Below are 24,429 nucleotides of genomic sequence, written 5' to 3'. Positions count from 1 at the left end.
TAGTGGACATATTATATTATACAGGTATAGCAGACTGATGTAACATCTGCCTTAGTAGAATCAGTAACTGATTCTTTTAAACAATATTATGTGGGTTTTTAGATAGCATACCTTTTGATGAATACAATTCAATTACAAATAACCCTTTGGAGTTAAATTAAAAATCAAGTCGGTACATACAGATGGTCCTCAGCCTATGATCACAATTGGCATCACAATTAGCAAGATAGTTGTTAAGTGAGCCATGCCCTATTTTACGACCTTTTCTGCCACTGTTGTTAAGCAGATCACTTGCAGTTGTTAAGCAAACCATTAATCAGTGATTCCAGCTTTTCCCATTGACTTTGTTTGTCAGAAACCGGCTGGGTAGGTCACAAGGGATGATCATGTGATCCCAGGATGCTACAGTCATTGTAAACCTGTGCCAGTCGCCAAATGCCCAGATTTTAATCCTGTGACTATGGGGATGCTGTGACTGTGGGGACTGTTTCTAAATCACATTTTTGATTGTGTTGTAATTTCAAGCAGTTCCTAAAGGAGTGTTTGTATGTTGAAGATTACCTGTATGGATAAAATTCAGTGGACGACTTCTGCTCCCGTCTGTGGAATGCAAAATCTTCTGTCTGCTCTCAAAACCTGGTCTGGGTTATGGGGGATCTTAAAGAGCACAAATCATGCTGGGAAGGACGAGGAAACATGAATAACTTCTCTTTTCTGTTCTATAATTAAATTATATTGCTATTTTCAGTACTAATCCACTTATAGCAAAAACAACGAAGAATCAGACCACTTCCACACAAAATTTAACTATTGTTAATATTGACATACCTGAATTACACATTCCTACAGAAACAACAGCATCCTGTTTTCTTTAATGATTTGGAATGTCTTAATCCTATTACAAGTTTTTCATGTGTTAATACTGCAAAAAAATTGAAATGCATGGGAGTGTAGATGGCCAGCCAACTTCTGCTGTCTTGAAGGAATACCATAGTGACAGTTTACACTGTTCACAGCATCACAACAGTGTGGAGAGAGAATTGTTTGTGATATCTCCAAGTCTTTACAACAATGCTTACTATAAAGCAAAGGAGGAAACTCTTTTGGTGACGAGAAAACAATTCAGTGTTTTTAGAGGAGCAAAAGTGATAATTCACAGAGAAGGTCATCCATTAGATCATTAGGTCTTGGGGTAGTGGCAACATGATCCGAGGTTGAGAATAAGGAACGTTATCATCAATTTTTTGTCATGGACAACCATTCCTTCTTGACCCTGGAGTTCTCTGAGCTGCCCCCACTGCAGGGAAGAGGCATCTATTGAATTGGGTGGCCTTGGGAAATTGATGGGTTTCAAAGGGAACTTGAGGTTATTCCTGAAGGTATAACTATGGAGATTCTCCGTCATCCAGATCATGGTTGTCTCAAAGGTGCTCCCCCCACCCCCCAAAAAGGCCACCGGACTATATTTTTTCCTTGAGGACAAAGATTATGTTAGTGCATGGTTCAGCCAGGGCTTTAGTTTCAAACTGAAATGGACATTTAAGAAGATTGAATCACTGCGTGATTGTGCGGCCTCTGTGATTGTGGCTCCTCTGAATCCTTATAGTTTGTCAAGGGTCTTCGGGAGATGTAATGGCACAAGAGCACTGCTGGAGGAATACAAGCCAATAGGCACAGTAAGGAGTCTTTATTAAGACAAAATGAGCTCATTTCTTTGCCCTTATTGTATCTATATACAGACAACCAGCAGCTTTATTCTGGGTGACTGGTCCCCCTTCTTGGTAAGGAATAGTCAGGAGAGCCCCTGTAGAGCCTCTGTCAAACAAAGGTACTTGGCTTTACTGAGGTAAACATGGTTGGGCAGGTCCTTTGGAAATGACTCACTTTGTTAGTTGGGAGAGTTTGAGCCAGTTGATGTTGCGAAAGTAGACAGGGTCCTTGTTTTTATGACCTTGTCATGTATCTGAGCACTTCTCCTTCCCTAGTTGATTAAGGCTTCTCAGGAGATGGCAGTGTTTGGGAGAAGATTGTTGAGAAAATGGTGGGTGTTTAGCATTAGAGAGTGTTGGATGAAGTGTATTATCTTTTTCAGTCAGTTTTTTATAGTACTGACATGGGATTGGTCACATTTGTTGGGAAAAGCTTAAGATGGGGATGTTGCATCCACCCTGGCCCTTCTGGATCACTTGGCAACCTTTCGTATCATCAACCTTCTGGATTAGATTTGAAGGTTGAAAGTGGGAGTCACTGTTTTACAGCGTTTTTCCTTCCTGTCATTAGTAAAAGGATTGCGGAAGAAAAGTCTACACTTATCTCAAGACTCGGTTTCTCATCGCTTCTATTTAACATTGAATAAAGCCCATGGGTGACGTCAGTTAGCAGTAGAATTTCATCAATATGCAAAGGATAATTATATACCTCCAGCCATGACAGGACAGGTTCAGATGCTGACCCAATGCCTGGAGGTTCTGGATGGGGAAGGAGTGACTTCAAGTCAACCCTAGCAAGACAGTGGCTTTCCATTTTTGACCCCCTGGGATCTGGAAACTCATTATCCTTTTAGCCTTAAACCTTCAGACCATGAACCCTGACTCTTCCCCAATGATTGGGCTAAGATGGGAGTGGATCGAGAAAAATGCAGAATTGGTATGGTGATATCATGGCCCTGTGGTGGGTAATAGGAAGTTATTGTATGACACTTGTTCATTTTTATGTTTTTATTCGCTGTAAGATGTACATTAATATAAAATGGCCGTACTGGTCTCAGTAAAGAAAGTTAGTCTTCATAATGAAAGTCTTTCACAAGAATGCATAATTAAAATTTTGTATTTAAAAAGCTTTAATTTTAAAGCAGATATGTTAAGGAATATATGCAAGACCAATTTTTCTTGGTTTCTTCCCCCAATTCCTCAGCTAAAATTAAGAACCAGATTAAAATCAATTTTTAAAAAAATTCTAGTGTCCTTACACAGAGAAGAAAGAATATAGAAATGCAGAGAAGAAACGGTTATTAATAATAATAGTTAAGACAGAGAATAATCTTAATAATAATCATCATAATTGACATTTGCTCCATGTCTGAAGGTGCCTGGATTTCGTGGGCCAATAGGAGCATCTTCATCATAATGGTGATGATAATAGCCACCATCGTATTCATGGCCACCACGGCCTACGTTTGACCAGTAGGAGACATAATCTTCAAATTTCTGCAGAAAAAGGGGAAAAGTGACTATAGATTTGCTGAAGCCATGTGCTCATAAAAAATGCTATGCTTTAGAAGCATTGAAATATATTTTTCTTTCAATATTAATCAGATATTTTCATCCAAAATGGTACAGTAAATGTACTGTATACCATCTTATGTAATATATCCTGGAACATATTCTTCTAATTTAAAAAGTGAATTGATGATTTTGGCAACAACCATATAGCTAAGAGAATCCATTAATTCCAAGGTCCAATTTACTTCTCAGTGCAGGAAGAAGTGAAATATCCAAATCAAATAACTGACCACAATCTAGAATATATTAGGACAGTAAAGCTTTGAGAGTTATTGTTTAAATATTGTATGAATTTCAAATCCGTACCTAAAAGACTTGCATTTATTGTGAAATATAGTAAAATATTTACATTTCAGTGCCTTCTTGCTCCTAGAAATAGGAATTACCATTGCATGGATTTAGTGTTTAAACTATTGACTTAAAATAATATATTTGGACTTCCTAGCTTCTTTAACTTCAGAATGGGTTCAAATCAAAGAAAAGCAAACGAAGAGGTTATGTATAATAGCAAGCTTTCTGCTCAGAGATTCAAGCAATTGGTATTTGAGAGGGCTAAAGCATTCATCAGGGGAAAGTGGCTAACATTAATCTCCAGAAACAGCTGAGCCGTTTCCTATCTTTAAGTTGGTGTAAGATGAGAGAATTCAGAAACCTGCCCTTTGCTACTTTTACAGACCACCTATAAAATTTACAGTTTTCTGTCCAACATGATTTTACCGCCTACTCTTTGAGTTCCTGGAAGAGACCCTTTGCAATATCCTCACATTGGAGTCATCATGACCTTATAAAACAGAGGTGGGAACTCTGGGCCCTTTATAACTTGGACTTGGACTCCAACTGCCAGCCATGGGAATTCTGGGAGTTGAAGTCACAAATCATAAAGGAGCCATACCTCTGCTATAAAGTAAAAGGAACAGAGTCAGTGGAACACCCAACTCCATTAATATAACATCTCTTTCTATGAAGAATAAAATAGAACTGTATATAGTTTATTTTATATCAAGAATAGATAGAAATTCTCAAGGTTGCCAAATTCTGCTTAATATTTAACATGAATTGCTTAAACTGCTTTAAAAATATTAGTAGTCCATTTCTTCGTGTGTGCTTTTATAATTCATTCTTGGTGGAGAATACAAGTAGTCCTTGAGTCATGTCCATAATGGAGCCTGTCCATCACAGTCATAACTCATTAAGGCAGGTTGGTGACATGACCAACCCAATTTTACAACTTTTTCTGCAGCAATTGCTAAATGAATCACAATAGTTCATTAACCGAATGCCACAGTTGTTAAGCAAACCAATGGTTCACTTACAGGTTTGCTGAAAAGCAGAAGTAAATGGTGGGTTTTGGCAAAACCGTTATGTGGTCATGGGACCACGGGACACTGAAAACAGCTATAGATGTAGCCGGGTTGCTAAGCACCCAGAGTTGGGTCATGTGACCATTGAAACCTTGAGTCCGGGTTGTAAGGAGCCTTCCAGATAGGCCACTTGAATGTCAAACAGTCACTAAGTGCTGGCCATGTCAAGGACTACCTATACAGAGTTGCTGAAAGTGTAAATCAAATTTTATCTTGAACGTTGAAACTTGATACCATTCTATTTAATGAAATAAAACTATTGCTTCCAATTTTAAGCTATGCTATCAGTGTTTAGCTTTATTTCCTGCACACATGATTGCTTATTGTAGTATTTCAGCACTTTACAGATTAATATACATATTTTTAAATAAATTATTTTCCTTTCTTGACGATGGTGTGTAAATTATAGTAACAGTCATTTGGATTTTACAAAGTGTTTTTTTTACTCTGCTGTTCTTGAGTAGATTTATGTATTACCTGACCAATTTTGTGAATATTTTTGATGTGAGCTTAAAATACAACAGCATCTTGGCTTGATTAGTTGTTCACCAACATTTATCAGGTGAAACTATAGTGAACTACCTTGTTTTTCTGCTTGTATGAAGCAATACAGAAGCAATAAAGTGACCGTGACATCATTGTTATATGAGATAAATCACTTTAAATCACATTGTTTACATATTGCTACTGGAAATTTGACATATATGAAGGCCTCATCTCATTTCATACTCACAGCAGCCCTGACAGTCGCAAATGTGGCTAATATAAATAGCAATGACATGAAAATGACCTAAAAATCTATACAGGTAGTCCTCCACCATCCATTTAGTTACTGTTCGAAATTACAACGGCACTCAGAAAAGTGACTTTAAGACCATTGTAGTCATCATCATGGTCTTGTGATCAAAAGTCAGATGCTTGGCAACTGGCATGTATTTATGACAGTTGCAATGTCCCAAGATCATGTGATCACCTTTTCCAAACTTTTGACAAGCAAAGTTAATGAGGAAGCTAGATTCACTTAACAACCATGTGACTATGTAACCATGTAACAACTGCAGTGATTCACAAAAAAGCGAAAGTTGGAATATTTCAGACATGTGATGTGACACTCAGAAAAATATGGCATGCTTCACTTAATCCTCCAGGGGAAGATTGAAGGCAAACGATAAGGCAGAAGAAGAACATCATGGCTTCAGAATCTAAGGGACTGGTTTGGACAAAACTCGGGAGCACTTTTTTGTGTGGCTGTTAATAAAAATAGGATCGCCAGCATGATCACCAACATCCGATGACGGATGTGGTGCAAGAAGAAGTGATTCACTTAAAAGGGCAAAAATGGTCATAAAATGGGACAATAATCACTTAACTCTCTTCCTTGGTAAGAGAAATTTTGGGCCCAATTGGTTATAAGTTGAGGATGACCTGTATTTGAACCCCAATGCAAGTCTTATCCCAATGCAAGGCATTAAGGATGTTTTTAGTTTGTCCCCCCCCTCCCCCATTTCCCTTTTCAGGGACCTACAGTGAGTAGGTTGGAGGTGATATCTGGGGCCAATGAACACTTGAACCTGTCTTTCTTCTATTAAAACTCAGCACTCTAATTACTATGGCAAGCCTTTATCTGAGTAATATATGACTTCATTTTAACAAGTACCACCAATTCTCAGTCAAAACTCTATCAAATGAAATTGTTTTCTATAGAAATATTCAGAATAAAAAAGGCTTTGCTTCCCAAACATTCCTGCAACGGGGAAAATGTCATAAAGAATGAGTCAAGGGAAAAAAGGCCATGAATCATTGAAAGATTATATCATTCACTTCCTTTGCATTAAGCACTTATTATATTGTTTTAAAAAAACATGCTGGTTGGAGAGAGAATCTATACCTAGGATTCAGCCTCTTATCAGTTTTCCAGTGTTCTTTATAAGTAACATTTACTGTATTTATCTTCAAAAATAAAGAAAATATATTAGTATACCCTAATATAAATAAAAATTAAAGAGCTCGAATATGGTTTTTCAAATTCTGAAGTATTGAAACAGCCTGATAAACATTCAAGTAATCATCAATATGCACAATGTCCCCAGTTTATAATAAATAGTTCATCTAATTTATAAGACTTCACTACTTTTCCTTATTCCTTTCTATTCTCACAATTTAGCATGTGACTTCCTAACAAATTGCTACCAAAGCCATATTGTCATTCAGGTTTTTTTCTATGGCTCCTCTGCTTTTTCCTTCCAAAAACAACTATATCTTAGATTCAAATAACACATGCACACAACTATATGCAAAATTAAAGTGGTTTAATTTGATAGGTAAATTGCCTTGCATGAATTTATTCATTAACTTCCCATGCTGAAAAGTATTGGAATTCCACTTTCTAGGACAATTCTTGACCACAGAGATGGAGGAGGACCTAGTAATAATTCCAGGTTGTTGTTTGCAGTATGAAATACTTTATCCATGATACAAATCAGAGTTGGAATTCAATTTTTTTTACTACCGGCTCTGTGGGTGTGGCTTGGTGGGCGTGGCAGAGGGGAAGGATACTGTAAAATCTCCAGTCAGACGTGGTATTTGCCAGTTCTCCAAACTACTCAAAATTTCTGCTACCGGTTCTCCAGAACTGGTCAGAACCTGCTGAATACCACCTCCGGTACAAATGTGTTTTGTTTGAATGTCCCATTTTTGCCTCAGTAAAATCATAATGTTGAAATGTTTTCTGTGCATTCATGTCATTAAATAACTGCTTTTTCCCGGAAATTGTTTGGCAGAATTAAGTTAAATTAGTTTGAGTAGATTCCTGAAACAGTTATCAACCTTGACCTGCTGTGGCTATTATCAAGTATTCACCTTCTCAAATTCACTTATAATAAGGAACGATTTCGCTTATAAAGAAGGCACGTTTCCCATATCTACTGTAATGAATATAATTATAAGATTCAAACTAAATTGAATTCCTTCTCATATCTATAACTACACAAAACAGAAATGTGAAGCTTATTTCAAAGAAAATAAAACATTAGGCAATTATCCTGAATCCAACAAGATTTCCACAATGTTAATTCAGATCACTGAACTTCATTACTGAAAGTTAAAACACAACTATGCCACTTACAGCTTCATCAAAACCCAAACAGAGGAAGTGCTGGTACCACTGCTGTACTTCAGGCTGATTTCTGTCCCAAAGCTGGCGTTTCCGAAGTTTCAGATTGTTTAAGAATTCCTTGGCCTTATCTTCTTTAACAGACATCTCTTCCTTCATCAGAACGGGCTGAAGCAAAAACCGAAAACAGCGAATCTATTAATGGCAACAGTGCTATAGATATTTCATCCATCATATGTTCACTACATATGAATACTCAGTTGAATACTCCATGCAATAGGTGAAGAAAATATCACTGTTAAAAAATAATATCCTATGTTACCAGCACAATGCAGTCCCTGAAATGATATTTCTACTGAGTTGGAGAAAAGGTAGGAAACAGGTGCATGTTCAGATACTTCTTGACTTGTGACCACTTGGGACCAAAATTTCCAGAATTTTGTCAGAATGTGGCTGGAAAGACAGCAAACAACAATCACATGACTTGGAACCTGCAATCAATGTGAATACATGCCGATTGCCAAGCTCCCGAAGTTTGACCATGTGACCACATATTGTAGGATGATTAATTCTACTTAAGGATACTAAAACATTTTACTTTGTCTGAATCTTGAAGGAGGAGATCATTAAAACAAATCCACAAAGCAGATGATCTGTAGAAATGGGGAAGGGCAACTGCCTCCAAAATAGGAAAAGATTAAAATCACCATCCAAATGCAAGGAGAACAGAGATTATGGAGGAAGCAGAGGTGGGATTCAGCCGGTTTGCACTAGTTCAGACAAACCGGTTGTTTTGCCCAGATTGGAGAACTAGCTAATCCCACCTCTGGCTGGCCCCATCCACCTCGCCTCACCCCTCCCAGGGGTCCCCCCCCCCATGCTTCCCATTTTGGCTTCCATGTTGGTGCAGGCCAGTGGTGGCAATTCACATTTTTTTACTACCCATTCTGTGAGTGTGCCTTGGTGGGCATGGCAAGGGAAGGATACTGTAAAATCTCCAGTCAGAGGTGGTATTTGCCAGTTCTCCAAACTACTCAAAATTTCCGCTATCAGTTCTCCAGAACTGGTCAGAACCTGCTGAATACCACTTCTGGCCCAGGCCCAAAATAGGGTGCAGGGGTGCATCGCACAGCTCCCATGCCCCGTTTTGGTTTCCAGGGTGGTACAGGAGGTCTTTCAGGCCCCAAACCTGTGCTATAAGGTGAGTTGGGAATGGGAATTTTGCATGATCATTACTGTTGTGCAGCTCCTGAGCAGATGAGCTTCTGATACATCAACTCACTTGCCCAAGCCCACCTAAAAGATGTTGGATCGGGTGTTGGCTAGTCTTGGCCTCTGGATGGTTTATATTTTTTCAAATGGCTAACTATACACATGTCTAACTATATTTCAAATCTTGCCAGTCAACTATCAATCAATTAACTGCTAATTAGTGGGGTTCCACAGGTAAACCATAAAGGTTTTCATACACTTTCCAGTTGCTTCTATTTTGCCCAAGGAACATGCTGATCAACTGTTAACTGATGATAGTCCTTTGAGGTAGACCAGGTCAAGAAACAGAAGCAACAGGGGTCTAAGAGAGCTCTTTACTGTTACAGAAACAGAGTCTTGAAAGCTTGTCAGAGGTTCTCTTTGCCCCATCTTACAGGAAGTCTTTAACTTATGACAATTTATTTTATTTATTTGTCAAAAGCTTACAATATAACAGAAACAAGAATAAACATAAGTTTAATACAAGAAATAGGAACTAATAATTGGGGACAATAGGACAGAGACAGTAGGCACGATTGTGTGCTTATGCACGCTTAATTGCTTAGTGATAATTGAAAAGCACAATGGACTTTGCTAGGGGTACTTACAACCTGGTTCCAAAGTTTCAACAGCTGCCCATCCTCATACATTTAAAGCTGTTTCCAGCATCCCATGATCATGTGGCTGGTTTCGTGACTTTTTGCTATAAACCAGTATTTTCTGCCCATAATGAAAAAAATATCCTTATAATTGCAGTGTTCATTTTACAACCCCCACAAAAATGGCTGTAAAATCAGATGTCACATGGGTGACCCACTTTAAGACCATCAAAACTTATGACTGTAGTAGGCAGATTCCATTATGGTCATAAATCAACAACGCCCTGTACACCAGACAAAATCAAGGTGAGTTATTGAGTTACATTCTGCACTTTCTATTTCGGCAGCACTGAATTGCTGTTTCTCCCAGCTTAAGGTTCACTGTAGAGCAGTGATCTTGATGTTCAGATCTTGATGTTCATGAAGCTTGGGTTTCTTTTTGCAAATGTTTTATTATCAAACTAAGTAACATTGCCAGTGTTTTGATGTAAGGAAATAATATTTGTTGGCTTTTTTTTTGCATGGCAGATTGTCTACAGGGTTGTTATAGTTTGTGAGCTTGTTTCTGACTGATCTACTGTGCTGGATTATTTCATTTTAGATTGTTCCTGGCTATTGTCTTGGCTCTTTCTTATCTACATCTTGATTTGCTAGATGCAGCACTGATGATGTTGCCTTGTTTGGCCATGAAACATTTTCAAGAGAAAGAGAGAAGAAAAACAAGAGCAGTGAACACTAACACCCCAAATCCTAACCCGGAGCCACAAATATTCTTCATAATTGTTCATTACTCTCTTCTCAAGACCAGATCTACAGATTATATGAAAAAAAACATTGAAATTGTTCTAAAGCCATACTCTCCACTGTGCAAAGTTTAGGCTGTTATAGTCTTTTGTTAGCTCAGTCATTCATGGGTAGCTTTGTATTTATCCTGAAAGGTTTTCTCTTTTTTAATTTGAGTCACTAAAATAACAGGGAAGAACATTACTGATTTCCCAAGTTTCTTTCTCTCTTCCCCCTCCTCTCTTTTTTAAAAAATTGAGTATATAATGAAGTATCTAATGAAATAATGGGAAGAGTTGTACGGGAAACACATGCCAGGGATTTCTTTTCTTTTTTTTTAACTCAAGTCATTTTCTCTTAAATTACAGGGAAGAAATTGGACAGGCTGAAATATGCAGTTATCCATTTTTAATTATTTTTTCCAATTAATATTTAAGAAAAGTTGTGTCATCTTCAACAGGCTTACCTTCTCTTCTCTGAAGCATCAGCCTAAGTTTATTTCCCTTTGAAACAGCTGAAGAAAAGCAAAATTGAGTAGTTAAGTGTATAAATAATGCACATTTTTCCTATGCAATATTACTTTTTAAACACATTACTTTTATATGACTGATGAACACAAATAATTTTCCTTCTCTGTGCTCAGTATAATGTTGTAGTACTTGAAAGAAACCATGGTATTATGTGCATTTCCAACATCAATGAATAAAATTACATAACTAATATTAAAAGCAGCTTGTCTATTTCAGGAATAGACATATTTGAGAATAACATCTTTATATTCACGCCATACACTTTATTACTAAGGAATAAGTTTCTAGAGCTGTACATGCACAAAAATGTTGGCATTAACTTGATAAATTATAAATAGCAGCACTGTTTCTTAAGAAAGAAAGGAAAGGGTAAAGAACCATCCACCAATTTTGCCATGAGCCATTGTTGGAAGTATCATCCTTCTGGATTCAGTTCCAAGTGGGGAAAAAATACTGGAAACATGGGGATGTTCCATAATAAGTAGCATATACTCTTAAATCCAAGTACTTGCAATTGAATTGTTTCACACATTGCATTTTTCAGGTTCTTAGAATAAATTAATTTTATTGTTAAAAAAATTGTAAAAAATACACACTGGAAACATGAAGGCTGTTTGGAAAGATGGTTTAATGGTGGACAGGACCACTTGGCTTGGAGCTCCAAAGTGAAAAGGATGATCACATGCTTCAAGGTGAAGGAAAAGAGAAGGAAGGGCCAAGATGATGAGAAACCCTTATATACCCTCTGTTGGGCCGCACCTTCGTGTTTCCTGTTCCTGTGGGAGAAATGTATCCCCTTGGCTGTCAGACTCCCAGGGTCTTAACTAACTTTGTAGGCTTTGTCTGGACCACATGGCTTCACCTGAGTGTTGGCTGATACAATCTTCCCAGGCCAGGTGGTGAGATGGGTAGAGGCCTTTATTATGTAGAATACTCTGGCCTAGGCCTTAATGGCCCCTTAGCAAAGGTTGCGGGGTCGGGGTGGGGTGGGGGCTGAGGTGAGTTTCTGCTTCTGAGTTTCTACTCTTTTTCGGGGAAATATTCTGCCCTTTAAATATTTCCCAGGATATTTCATTTTTCTAAGAGAGGGGTGGGTGCTAACTTCCTACACCAATCTTTATAAACAAAATTCTTCCTGGATCATTGGAGTAGGGCAGGTGGGGCACAATGGCAACTTTACGACCTGTGGACTTCAACTCCCAGAATCCAAAGCAAAGCTGGCTGGGGAATTCTGGGAGTTGAAGTCCTCCAGGCTTAAAGTTGCCAAGATTGGAGACCCCCTGACTTCGATTAAGCGTCTTCCCCCACCGCACCTCACCCATGCAGCGGCCTCCTTTTTCGCCCTTCGCTCACCCGCCCCCTCCCCGAACACGCAAAGCCTGCCTGCCCGCCACGCCCGGCCCCCTGCTCGGCTGACTCACCCGGGCTCGGGGGCGGAGGAGGAGGAGGAGGAGAAGGAGGAGCCCCACCAGCGCAGCCAAAGGCAGAGCGCGGCGCGGCAGCGGAGGGGGCATCCCGGCGGGTCCTCCGGAGGAGCTTTTTGTCTCACGCTGCGCGGTCGGTCCTTCGGGGCCCCTGTGGGAAAAAGAGCGCGGGCGAGGCGGCTGAGTGAGTGGGAAGGAAGCGGCGGGAGAAGCGGCAGAGGCCGCCTCTTTTCGCAGCCGACCCCTTGTTAGCCCGCTTCCCCCTCGCTGGCTGGAGAAGGGGGTTCCGGATCTGGAACGGAGTGGAGAAATCGCCTTGGAACGGGAGCCAGGCGGCTTGCCAGCTTTCCAAAGGCAAACCTATTCGGCGCCGGAAAGGTCTCCTGGCTCCCCATTCCAACCGTTCCCGTAGCATATTCGAGATGGCGATTCCAGCCTCTGTTACTGTACATATGTAAAACATCCACAGGGTGAGGACTGTGGAGCTACGCCGTGGAGTTGTCAGAAGGACTGCAAAGCAGTGAGAACGGTTCCCCTCTCTCGAGGTTTCCCCATCTTTCCGGCTCATCTCTCTTGCTGCCAAACCACATTCGCAAACACACACAAATAGAGGCACTTAACAATATTCAGTGACAGTAGATTGCATTGGCATCCCCTGACCCGGTTCCCTCACCCTGTAGGCCCATCATCCCCTGCCCACATGCGGAGGAAGGGAGGGGCATCCACGGGGCAATTAAAGGTTACAAAATGGCAGGCAGGCCAGAAGCTCCCCCCCCCCCCTTTACATGTGTGAGATGTATGTGAGGAACTTTAAAAATTACAAAGGCTTCAATTGTCTAATTTCTCAGCTCCAATTTAGACACTGACTATCATTACAACTCTCCCCCCACCCCACCCCTAAATAATTATATTGGTTAGAGATGATCAGGATCAAAGCCCAAGGCAGAAGGTGGATATCAGACAATCCCTCATATACGAAATGCTCCTTACTTTAGACTGAAATACCCACACAAAAAATGCAAGCTAGTATACTTGCATGTTTTCTTCATGTCACCTTAAGCTGTTTTAATTGCTATTAATTGGCTGGAAATCATTTTTTTTTTAGCTTTGGCCATGTTGGTTTCAAGCTGTGTACGGACTATTCTTAGATAAATGGATCCCTCTGCTATTTTACTGCTCCCATCCATCCTGAGAAAGCCAAGTACCTAGCACTTCAAGGGCAATCCTGCTGTCAAGAAATTGCTTTTCCAATAGGAAAAGGTTAGAAAAGCTGATGGTTCTTCAGACTTTGGAGAATACAGGGCTCCATTTCTAGATTCAGTCTATGCCATTCAATGCCCCAAGTACAAAAACTACGAGGGTTGATGTTGAATATGTTTTGTAAAATCTAAGTTGGGCTTGCTACCCTTCAAAATAGTGGACTTGGTACTCTCTGAACTTGATTGCTTTCTCTTAGATGTTTTATTATCTAACTAGATAACATCCTCAGTGCAAAGGAAAGGTGTGTATATGTGTATATATATGTATGTATATGTATGTATGTATATATGTATATGTATAGCCAAATACTTAGCAAAACAGCTACAGCCCCATGCTGAAACAGCAGCTTCACATGTACAAAACTCATACCACTTCTTGGAAATGATCAAAGATCTACATGTGGAGCAAGAAGATCTGCTTGTAAGTTTTGATGTGGTTTCACTATTCACTCAAGTCCCGATAAAAGAAACTCTTGAAATCATCAAAAATAAATACCAACCAGCTAAACACCTCATGGAACTAACAGAACACTGCTTAACCAACACATATTTCATATACAAAGGACAAAGATACAAACAAATTGAAGGAGCCCCTATGGGATCACCACTGTCACCCATCATTGCAAACCTGTTCATGGAAGAATTCGAATCCAGAGCCCTGGCCAATGCCATCCACAAACCCAAACTATGGTTAAGATACATCGATGACACATTTGTGATTTGGCCCCATGGAAAAGAAAACCTAAACAATTTCCTAACACACCTAAACAGCACACACCCCAAAATCAAGTTCACCATGGAAACAGAAACAAACAAACAACTACCATTCCTAGATGTATTAATCTACAAAAAAACAGATGGCACACTAGGACACAATGTATACCAGAAGAAAACACACACTAACCGCTACCTCAACGCCCAATCCCACCACCACCCAGCACAGATAAACTCCGTGGCTAAAACACTAATTACTATAACCAAACGCCTGGCAGACAAGACACACATTAAGACTGAACTATGCACCCTGACTAAGATACTGACAGACAACGGCTTCCACAAAAGCAAAATCACTGGCTTGATCCACAAAAACACACTGAGACATAATAGAGACCCAGAAGATGAACAGACCTATGGAACAGCTGTCCTGCCCTACATAAGAGGTACTACAGACAAAATTAGTAAGATACTGCACAGACATCACATCAAGACTGCCTTCAAAACAGACAAAAAAATAGCAGCCATCCTTAGAAACCCCAAAGATAAAATTGACCTGGAAAACCAAGGCATATACGAAGTCCCCTGTGCATCATGCCCGGCCACATACATTGGACAAACCAAGAGAAGAATAAGTACCCGCCTGGATGAACACAAAAATGCAGTCAAAAAGCTGGAACACACTTCCTCACTAGTCCAACACATGGAAGCCACAGGTCATAGTATCAACTTCAATGGCACCAAAACCCTAGCCACTATAGAAAACCCCAGCCACAGAATCATCAGAGAAGCCATAGAGATTGAAAAAAGACCAGAAAGCATGAATAGAAGAGATGATTCCACCAGACTGTCAATCATTTGGAAGCCTGCACTCACAAACAAAAAAATCTCCACACCACAAGCCAGGCAAACACCTGGGCACAGACAGATCCCCCCTGATACCTCCAGCTCAAACACACCCCAACCAGGCACCCAGATGAAACCTAGCTTCCTAACTAATGATAGCCATCCATTTACCCAGAGCTAAGCTGCACTAAAGGCCTCCAATAAAGTAACACAATGTTGCCAGCCAATCAAGAGACAAAAAGAGCCAAAAAACAGACAGGAGATATTAGAAACACCAATCAAGCAGAACACAGCGAACTCCAAGACCAATAAACACAGACCAAGACTCCCAACCAATCAGAGTGAAGAAAAAACCATTCTGGCACAGCAATAGGCTGCCCCAAATTTAAATCTGAAACCACTATAAAAGCCTGACTCACAGATGAACACTATACAGAAGCCTGATGATGGCAGATGAGATTCTGCTGAAACGTCGCTACAACTTTAACAGCACAACTACTATGACGTGGGAAAATACCCGAGCAAAGCCAAATGCCATATATGTATATATGTATGTATGTATGTATGTATATATGAATGTATGGTATTCAGCTTTGTTCGGGTATTTCCCCATGTCATTATAGTTGTGCTTTTAAAGTTGTAGCAAACACACCCCAACCAGACACCCAGATGAAACCCAGCTTCCTAATAAATGATAGCCGTCCGTTTACTTGGAGCCAAGCCGCATTAAAAGCCTCCAATACAGGAAACACAATGTTGCCAGCCAGTCAAGACAAAAAAAAGCCACAAAACAGACAGAAGATATTAGAAACACCAACCAAGCAGAACACAGCAAACTCCAAGACCAATAAACACAGACCAAGACTCCCAACCAATCAGGATGAAGAAAAAAACCATTCTGGCACAGCAGTAGGCTAGCACCAAATTTAAAACAGAAACAGCTGTGAAAGTCTGACTCACAGATGAACACTATACAGAAGCCTGATGATGGCACATGAGATTCTGCCGAAACATTGCTACAACTTTAAAAGCACAACTATAATGACTTGGGAAAATACCCAAACAAAGCTGAACACCATACACACACACACACACATCTATTGAAACAGAAAATAGTTCTGCCATTAGATAATAGGATTATCAAGGATTATCCCTTTCAACGGTGAATTCACCTGGAAAAGTTCTATTCCCATTATCCTACAGTGCAACCAAAAATAACCTAACAACTAGCACTATTAACCAATTTCAAAATAAGACAACCAGGGATCTTTTTCATTCAGAAATACTCACTTTTACCTTTCCTAAAAACAAAACAAATGTTCCTTTGTCAAAAAAATTTTTGGCTGAGAATTCTGGAAGTTGAAGTCCACAAGTCTTAAAAGTTGTCAAGGTTGGACAGCCATTTTATAGCTTACACCAGTGTCTCTCAAGCTTGACAACCCTGAGATATGTGGACTTCAACTCCCAGAATTGCTAGCGGGGGAATTCTGGGAATCGAAGTCCACACGTCTTAAAGTTGTTGAGATTGAGAAACACTAGCTTAGAGATATGAATGCGTTATGGTAGCACTTTTCTTTCTATTGTCCTTTCCTTGCCAAATTGAAACTCATCAGACATCAGAACTTCCTGTATAACTTCAGCAGAGCTTTTTCAGTGAATAGGAGGGGCACTCCAAGTGAGATATGCAATCTCTGACACACATTTGCAACACCTGAATTCTGACACCATGATTTTGGCAGTTTCTTGTTGCTTACAGGGAATTGCCTCTCCCTCGACATAGAACTCTTAATTCCTATAGCAAACACCAAAGATGAAAATCCATTTCAGTCTGTTCAAGTGACATGATCACTTCACTGGACATCCTGTTATAATCCTCCAGAAGATTGGGTTCAGGCTACTTGCTACTCAAAATAGTATCTTTCTCCCTTGGAGCATGCTTGGAAAAACCTTCAAATATGTATTGGCCTTTGCAATATCTTGTGGGTTTCAATTTACCAGAGAAAAAATAGTAGAAAGGAAGTTAAGAACTTTCTTATTAAGCTGGGCCATTTCCAAAACACTCTTTGGCAGGGTGGGATAAAGAAAATGCTTATTATTTACATTCACAGCTATGACTTATATAACAGTTTCCAAATGTGGAGCTAGATGGCAATGGAGTTCCCCTTAGGCTTCTGAAATTACTATATTGTGAGTTTTCTGGAGTGCAATGCATTTCATCAGCTGCAAGGAAGTATTGTTTTAAGAGATGAATTAATTTATTCCTATGATTGAGGAATGGAAAGCTAAAAGTAAAATATAGGTCATAGCTTAATTTGATAAACTTAATTACCAATAGGGTTGTGACCATTTTTTGAGCAAGTTTACCTGCCTACCTATCTTCATCAGTTGGTTTGACCTGGTTTACTGGAGAGATTAGTTGAGAGGGAAATGTAAAATTGCATTAAGAAATCTTATTTCTAATTTGAGAAACAATGAGCCTCATTCCACCACCCACACGCCTCTTGCAAGAGCAGCTAGGAAGACATAATGGAGTCAGTGTAGCGCCAGAAACCAATAAGCTACCTAATTGCCTTAGGTGGAAAGGAAAGCTATTTCTTACTTTCTGAATGTTAAAAATCAGAAGCAGACCTCTGGGAGCACCTTTTCTGATTAATAAATTTTATTAAAAGTCATACATTTTTCTGAGCTGTAGGTTTAAAACTTGTTTTGCATTTAAGAGGGGGTTGAGGCAATGGTAAAGGAAGAAACAGTTGTGATTCAGGTGCAGCTTACATATAAAGCAGATTACAAGTAGTCGATAGATTAGCAATTCTAAAGTATTATATTTCTGAATTTGCTCCATCAATTAATCCATCAGAAAAAAAGCCATCGTACAGTTTGGCAGAATCTCTTTGAGACACTACTGCAGTATACATCTTTGATTAGACCAGAGGTCTCCAAACTTAGCAACTTTAAGACTTGTGGACTTCAACTCCCAGAATTCTCCAGCCATCATAGCCAGCAATTCTGGGAGTTGAAGTCCACCAGTCTTAAAAGTTGCCAAGTTTGGGGGCCCCTGGATTAGACAAACCAAGTTAAGTTCATTATTCCCCAGGTATGCTCTCTCAGTCCTACCAACCTTACAGGATTGTTTCTGAAAGTTTCTATTATAGGAGCAGTCATGCCCATCTATAAAACTGTTTAATAACCATTAGTAATACTTTGGAACAATCAAAATAGCCTGAAAAGATGTACAAGCTGTTAAGTACCCCAGACTTTTTCATCAGGCAGGATGGCACAAAAAAATAGGGAAATGAAAAGAAACAAGGAAATGCAAAAAGCAGGCAAAGTGTTTTATCCATGAGGCCTGTAAGATCATTCTTCTTAATAAGGTTTGCAAATTCTTTTCTATTATTTGTCTTAGTTCTAATAATCACACAACTCTGGCAACCTATTCTCATGGGCCCCAATTTTAAGCAAATAAAACCCACTATTTATATATCATTGTTTACTTTTTAAATAATCTTCCAATAATTGCATGATAAAATGCTTATAAAGCTATATTTGCAGATACGTAAATCTAAACGCAGATTCAGAATGCAAATTATAAGCCTTTTTGCTAGCATTTTATTTGTCCCTGGTGTATTCATTTGTCATTTAAAATATATACTTTTTAGGGCCCTGAATAAGATGATTTATTTATTTATTTTTGCCATAAAATTACTGCTAAAGCATATAATGAAGAATAAAATCCAAAGCATTAAATCCATGAATCAAGCAAATAATATAAGTAATAGCAAGACAAGAATTATTATCTTATGACCCAAATAAGTCAGAAACAAATCAGTCCTTGAACACCAAAACAAACACATGTAATCCATTTTCCAACTGCAACGAGATTGTAGCAACCATTTTCTGGGTAATTTCATCAGACAAATGCTTTTGAGGACCCCAGTTTTTGAATCTAAAGCCCCTTTTTGGTGGGTGTGTATATGCAAATCTTCTGGTTTAATGCTTTCTGTGTCCTCATTGGGGAGAAGAGTTCATATATGGCGCCATCTAATTAACCCTGCTTTAATATTCTTTCATTCTGCAAGGGGGCAGTAAATGCCTCATATTCCCCTTAGGATGCATTGTCTCCTTCTAAAGTGGAAGTTTTACTTAATAAAGCATTTGTGAAGCTGCATTAAGCTTTAAGCCTAATGCACAAAGCAAGCGAAGCCTGAGCTAGGTAATTGTCTGGAAAATGATAGTTTTCTATGAAACAGCACTTCCAATCTCAGTGCTCTCCTGACTAGGTCCTAATGCAGGTGGAGAAATGAATGCCAGGTGGAAGACCTGCTTATAACTAGGGATTTTATTTCAATAGTTAAAAGAATCGGCATCAAGTGTGGTACCACAATGATGTGAATAAAAGCACTAAGCAAAAATGATTAATTCTGTGGTTGAATTAGGCCGGATTCTTTTCCTAAGCCATAAATATTTCCATAGAAGAATTTTCTGCTCCTGATTAGCACATATGTTCATGTCAAGAGTGTGATAATGGGCTATGTGCAATTATATTTGGTGTGGATAATTACTGTAAATTAGTAGCACTAGATTGGGAAGCTCAAGGGCCTTTTTTTCTTTTTGAAAAAATGTTCATCTTGCCAGCATCCCTTTAATAGGGTTACAGTCTGAAGTGAATTTATACAATTTAGGGCAGGCAGAAAACAGAGTTCAAAATAAAACCTGTTTAAAAAATAAGAATAAAAATACAAGGCAGTATAAGAATGTTCCAACTGGTGACTGAATTCCTCTGTGGGCAGCATGTGACTAACATTACCGGCAGTGTAAGTCAATTTGGCTACAAGCAAGGAAAGTAAATCATTACTGAAAATAATAAAAAAAGGAAAGCCTTTAAAATATTCCCATTCACTTTGACTCAGGAAAATTGTTGAAATAATTTCTAAAAGACTTTTTTTTCTGACAGATACCATATATTGTCCAGCTTTAACTGGACGGTTAGAGTGATTCTGAAATAAAGGTAAGCCTTTAAGTAAACAACGGTCAACACAATGGGGGGAAAACAGTGTAATAGTATGAAAGTTTTCCTTAGAGCAGGGTAGTGGTAGGATTCAAAAATGTTTACTACTGGTTCTGTGGGCGTGGCTTGGTGGGTGTGGTAGGGGAAGGATACTGTAAAATCCCATTCCCTCCCCACCCCACTAATCTGCGTTCCAGCTCCATTCTCCTGTGCAGGGCAACAAAAGAAGACCCAGCCGATCAGCTGGGACTCGGGAGGCAGAGAATAGATGGGGGCGGGGCCAGTCAGAGGTGGTATTCCAAACTACTCAAAATTTTGGCTGCCGGTTCCCCAAACTACTCAAAATTTCCGCTACCGGTTCTCCAGAACTGCAGAACCTGCTGAATACCACCTCTGGAGCAGGGGCATCAAACTCACATCCTCACAGCGTCGTCACATAACATATGACTTTTTCCACTTTGCTAAAGTGGGCGTGGCCAGCGCATGATGCATCCAGCCCTCGGGCTGCAAGTTTGACACCCCTACCCTAGAGGGTCCGTATGGGTTTTTTTATGAGTCATTTAGTGGTATTCATTTTCTTTTTTTGGTCCCCCATTGGAATTTTCTCTAGCAAACTCGGCTGTGATTCTAAATGTGTGGCACTTATTTCCCTTTTTGATTATTTTTGATATCTATTGTCCTTCCTTATGGCATCCTATTCCTTATAGGATGAATATGGCCCTTACTATTTAGATTATATAAGAAGAAATAGAAGTACATTTTTTTTTTCATAAATCATTATTTCTCACACATGCCCCTTATCATCCATTTGTTTCAGGTGGCAGACTTCATCTCAGAACTCAGAAATCTGTTGGATTTTTTAGATTCAGGTCTGCTGAGCTCCTGAGTGGAAGTTAGTCTTTGGAGATTCTTCATTGTTAAATGTAACAAAATAGAATATCAGATTTGGCATGCCTTGCAAACTACTTCAACAATGTCAAATCAGTTGCTTTATTAATTTTTATATAACTAGAATTATACTGTTTGTTGTGCTAAACTTTAATTATTATTTCATTGCCATAATCAACTTGTTTAAACCCATTATTATCTATGGCTTTCTTTTTCATGTCACTATTGTTGAAATTTATCTGTTTTAAAGTAATTTGAAAAAACTAAAGGTGAAACACTAAAACCACAGATAAAATATGAAAAAATATAAGTAGTACTTAAAATCACTTCAAAAAAGAGCAAACATTTCTAAATGGAATACGACACTTTTAAAACAAGCAACAGATAAACATGATTAATGTTCTGGCAACAAAGAATTTTTTTAAAAATGATAAAATAGCATCTATATTTAAAAATAAGGGAAAGGCTACAGTGTTTTTTTACTTGCTGTTCCAAATGATATATAAAGAATATGTGCAGAACCCACTTGAAAGATTGATTGAAGTTAATGACTTGCACAGGAACATTATATGATCTTGCACAACTATAAAAATGTGTATAAAAGTATATCTATACACCCCATTGCACTTAGTTCTTGGACTGCCCATTAATGCTTTCCTTAGTCAAAAACAGGAAAACAAATTTTGCTGGACTAATTATTAATTAAGGTAATGGTTTTAATAATAATGATTCAAAAAGTAATATTAGAAATACCAGAAGAATAAGGATACCTAATTATACTTCATATTTAAGAAGCATGTAATGAAGGATTTTGCCTCTTTAAAAAGTCATTCAGTTAATTAATATAATTATTTTTTGCTCCTAAAAGACTCTCAAAAAGCTAAGTCAGTGAGACTTAACAGCAAATGGAACACAGCCTAGGTTATACTTCATATTGCAAGCAAGAAGAGATTACATCCAGCTTCAACTATTAATAAAACAAAAGAAACATTCCACAAGCTATATTTCCTTATGTAAACCAAAGAATATTACATATTACATTTAAATGCCATGAGGGTTAAATCACAGTCTCTGTAACCAGCTTGCATTGAACTTTACAATGCAACAATATGAAACTGTCTAGAGTTTCTGCTTTCTATATAAATTCATTTGCTGTATTTTTTTAAAGTTCCCATTTCTAATTTAAATGCACAGTTTATTTAATAAAATACCTTTCAAGTAATTTGCTTCCTGTCTTCCTGCTTAGCTGGGAAGGATACACCTTTTCTACTACAGGAACAAGTTGGTTTTTATTTTAAGCATACCTAGCTCCTGAAAGGGATACAAGAAGTAACTGAGCAACAGACAAAAAAATTATAACACTTTTCTTAAAACCATCGGTGCTAATGTTTGAAGAACATTAATTCCATACTGCAAAAAGCCAGCCCTTTTCAAAAAAAAAAAAATGTTCCATGAAGAATTTCACAGCTGAATTCGGAAGAAGAATCCTATTTCTGTTCAGACTGTAAAGCAACATTTCTAAAAGGATCTATAGATGATTGCAAGCAGATGTACAGTGTTCTCATCTTAAAGGAATTTCTCTGTGGAACGTGTATTATATGTAGAATATCGGCAACAGATTGCACAGCATATCTTAAACTTTTAAGTTATTTGCAAGGCAAGAGCGGGGAAACTATCAAGGAAGATAGTAGAACGCAATAAAAAAATTATACTGAGTCAAACCAGTGAGTCCTACTAGGTCAATAGTACTTTTGACCTCTCCCTGGACTTTCAAGAGTGGAACTTTTTCCAGTTTCATTTGGAAGTGCTGGAATTGGAACTGCTGGCTTGCAAAAGGCATGTTCCACCAGCGAACCATGGTCCTTCCACCTTATGGATCTCTTTAGCTTTTTAAAAAATTGCCCTTCTGCAGTTGGTTTTATTGGAAGATTGTAGGACCAGATGGAATATCTTGGTTTATAGACTGCTTGTGGTGCTTGTGGTTGGAGCCAGAGTCTTTTCAGAAATGCTTGTTATGTCAACAAATAATAATCTAGCCCCCAAGTCTGAGAAGCACAAGGCAACACATCTGTACAGCTGGTCTCCAGGCTACTTTTGAGTTGCTTCATCAATGCAGCAGAGATACTTATCTCTAGGCGTGTTTCATCAAGCATCTGAGAAGCCTCTTCTAAGTTACGATTCAGGAAACGTGATAACAGCTTCTGAGTATGCATTATAAACATTAGTAGCAATAAAAGCAGAACGTAAACACTTTGTACTGAACTTTTCTATTTATTAACTGCCAGAATTTGGATATGCTGCTTGATTAAGGTAACACAGTCCATTCCTTATTGTCTAGGTTGAATAACAGCCCATTCTCATGCATCCCAGGCCATACAGGAAAAGCTGTCAATATCTGGCTAAAACTGAACCCAAGCAAGATGTAGTTTTCTGATGTCTCCATGTTATCTCTTCATGGGATGACTCCGTCTCTGAGAAATCACTTGAGACTTTCAAGAAGAGACCTGCCTGCCATCTGCCAGAAATGGTGTAGGGTCTCCCGCTTGGCCGGAGAGTTGGACTAGATGACCTACAAGGTCCCTTCCAACTCTGATTATCTGTTAAAGCAGGCCAGTGACTTTGGGTACCTTCTGGCTAAGAAGGTGAAGTCATGGCAGGGAGCCTTTTCCTAACTTTGTCTGGTGTATCAATTATGAGTTACCTGGAGAGAAAGGATGCTGCAACAGTAATGTTCCAGTTACTGGATGGCTTATTATATGGGCTGCCTTTAAAAATCATGAGGAAGTTTCAGTTGTCCATAATGTAGTAGCTCAAGTGTTGCCTGGTATATGCCAGTGAGAACACATAACGCCCATGCTCTGGGCTTTGCACTTCTTATTTGCTTTCAAGCACATTAAAAGCATTGGTTTTACTCTTTAAAATTCTATGTGGTAAGGCACTGGCAGACATACTTACCAGATGTCTTTCTTCAACTGGTGTCTACCTGCCTAACACTGTATATCTCAGGAGAACCTCCTAGCCCTGTGGTGGCAAACCTGTGGCACACGTGCCGAAGTGGCCTGCAGAGCCATCTCTGTGGGCATGTGAGCCGTCGCCCCAGTTCAGTTCCACTGCGCATGCGTGTGTGCCTCTTGTCAGCCAGCTGATTTTCGGAAGTCTGCCATGCATGCGCAGGGGGGTGGAGTGCATGTGGGAGATGCGTGCGCATGCATGGGGGAGCACAGGGAGTCCCACATGCATGGGCAGGAGGCAGCGGAGCACTGGGGTGCCGCATGCATGCGCAGGAGGACGGCAGGAGCACGGGGATGGTGGGAGTGCAGGGGGGTGCATGCATGCATGCGCCAAGGATGGGGGAGCACAGGGGCAGGGGGCAGGG

General features: G+C 39.2%; 1 protein-coding gene and 1 long non-coding RNA gene across 6 annotated transcripts; one reads left to right on the top strand and one right to left on the bottom strand.

The window, feature by feature from the left end:
* Window positions 1-2,695: 2,695 nt before the first annotated feature.
* Window positions 2,696-12,440, bottom strand: ECRG4 (ECRG4 augurin precursor). Of its 4 annotated transcripts, none has more exons than XM_087938519.1 (4): window positions 12,339-12,440; window positions 10,854-10,901; window positions 7,767-7,922; window positions 2,696-3,206 (listed from the first exon to the last, which is right to left on the bottom strand). In XM_087938519.1, the coding sequence occupies exons 3-4, from the start codon at window positions 7,911-7,913 to the stop codon at window positions 3,042-3,044; spliced, it is 312 nt and encodes a 103-aa protein (XP_087794645.1). In that variant the 5' UTR covers window positions 7,914-7,922; window positions 10,854-10,901; window positions 12,339-12,440; the 3' UTR covers window positions 2,696-3,041. The 4 variants fall into 4 exon arrangements, with proteins under 4 accessions (XP_087794645.1, XP_087794644.1, XP_087794647.1 ...); XM_087938518.1 differs by lacking the exon at window positions 12,339-12,440 and adding an exon at window positions 12,236-12,305; XM_087938521.1 differs by lacking the exon at window positions 12,339-12,440 and adding an exon at window positions 12,271-12,295.
* LOC148125147 (uncharacterized) lies at window positions 12,415-23,288 on the top strand. 2 transcript variants are annotated; one of them, XR_015744576.1, is made up of 3 exons: window positions 12,415-12,811; window positions 20,112-20,165; window positions 20,983-23,288. It is a non-coding gene; the product is annotated as an uncharacterized LOC148125147 (long non-coding RNA). The 2 variants fall into 2 exon arrangements; XR_015744575.1 differs by lacking the exon at window positions 12,415-12,811 and adding an exon at window positions 13,380-13,601.
* The last annotated feature ends 1,141 nt before the right edge of the window (window positions 23,289-24,429 follow it).

This window comes from Pseudonaja textilis, chromosome 8 (genome assembly GCF_049901715.1).
Source record: "Pseudonaja textilis isolate UNSWEBS1 chromosome 8, rPseTex1.2, whole genome shotgun sequence".
Classification (NCBI taxonomy): Eukaryota; Metazoa; Chordata; class Lepidosauria; order Squamata; family Elapidae; genus Pseudonaja; species Pseudonaja textilis.
Note: the sequence above shows the minus strand (reverse complement) of the source record. Positions and strands in the feature narration are given on the sequence as shown.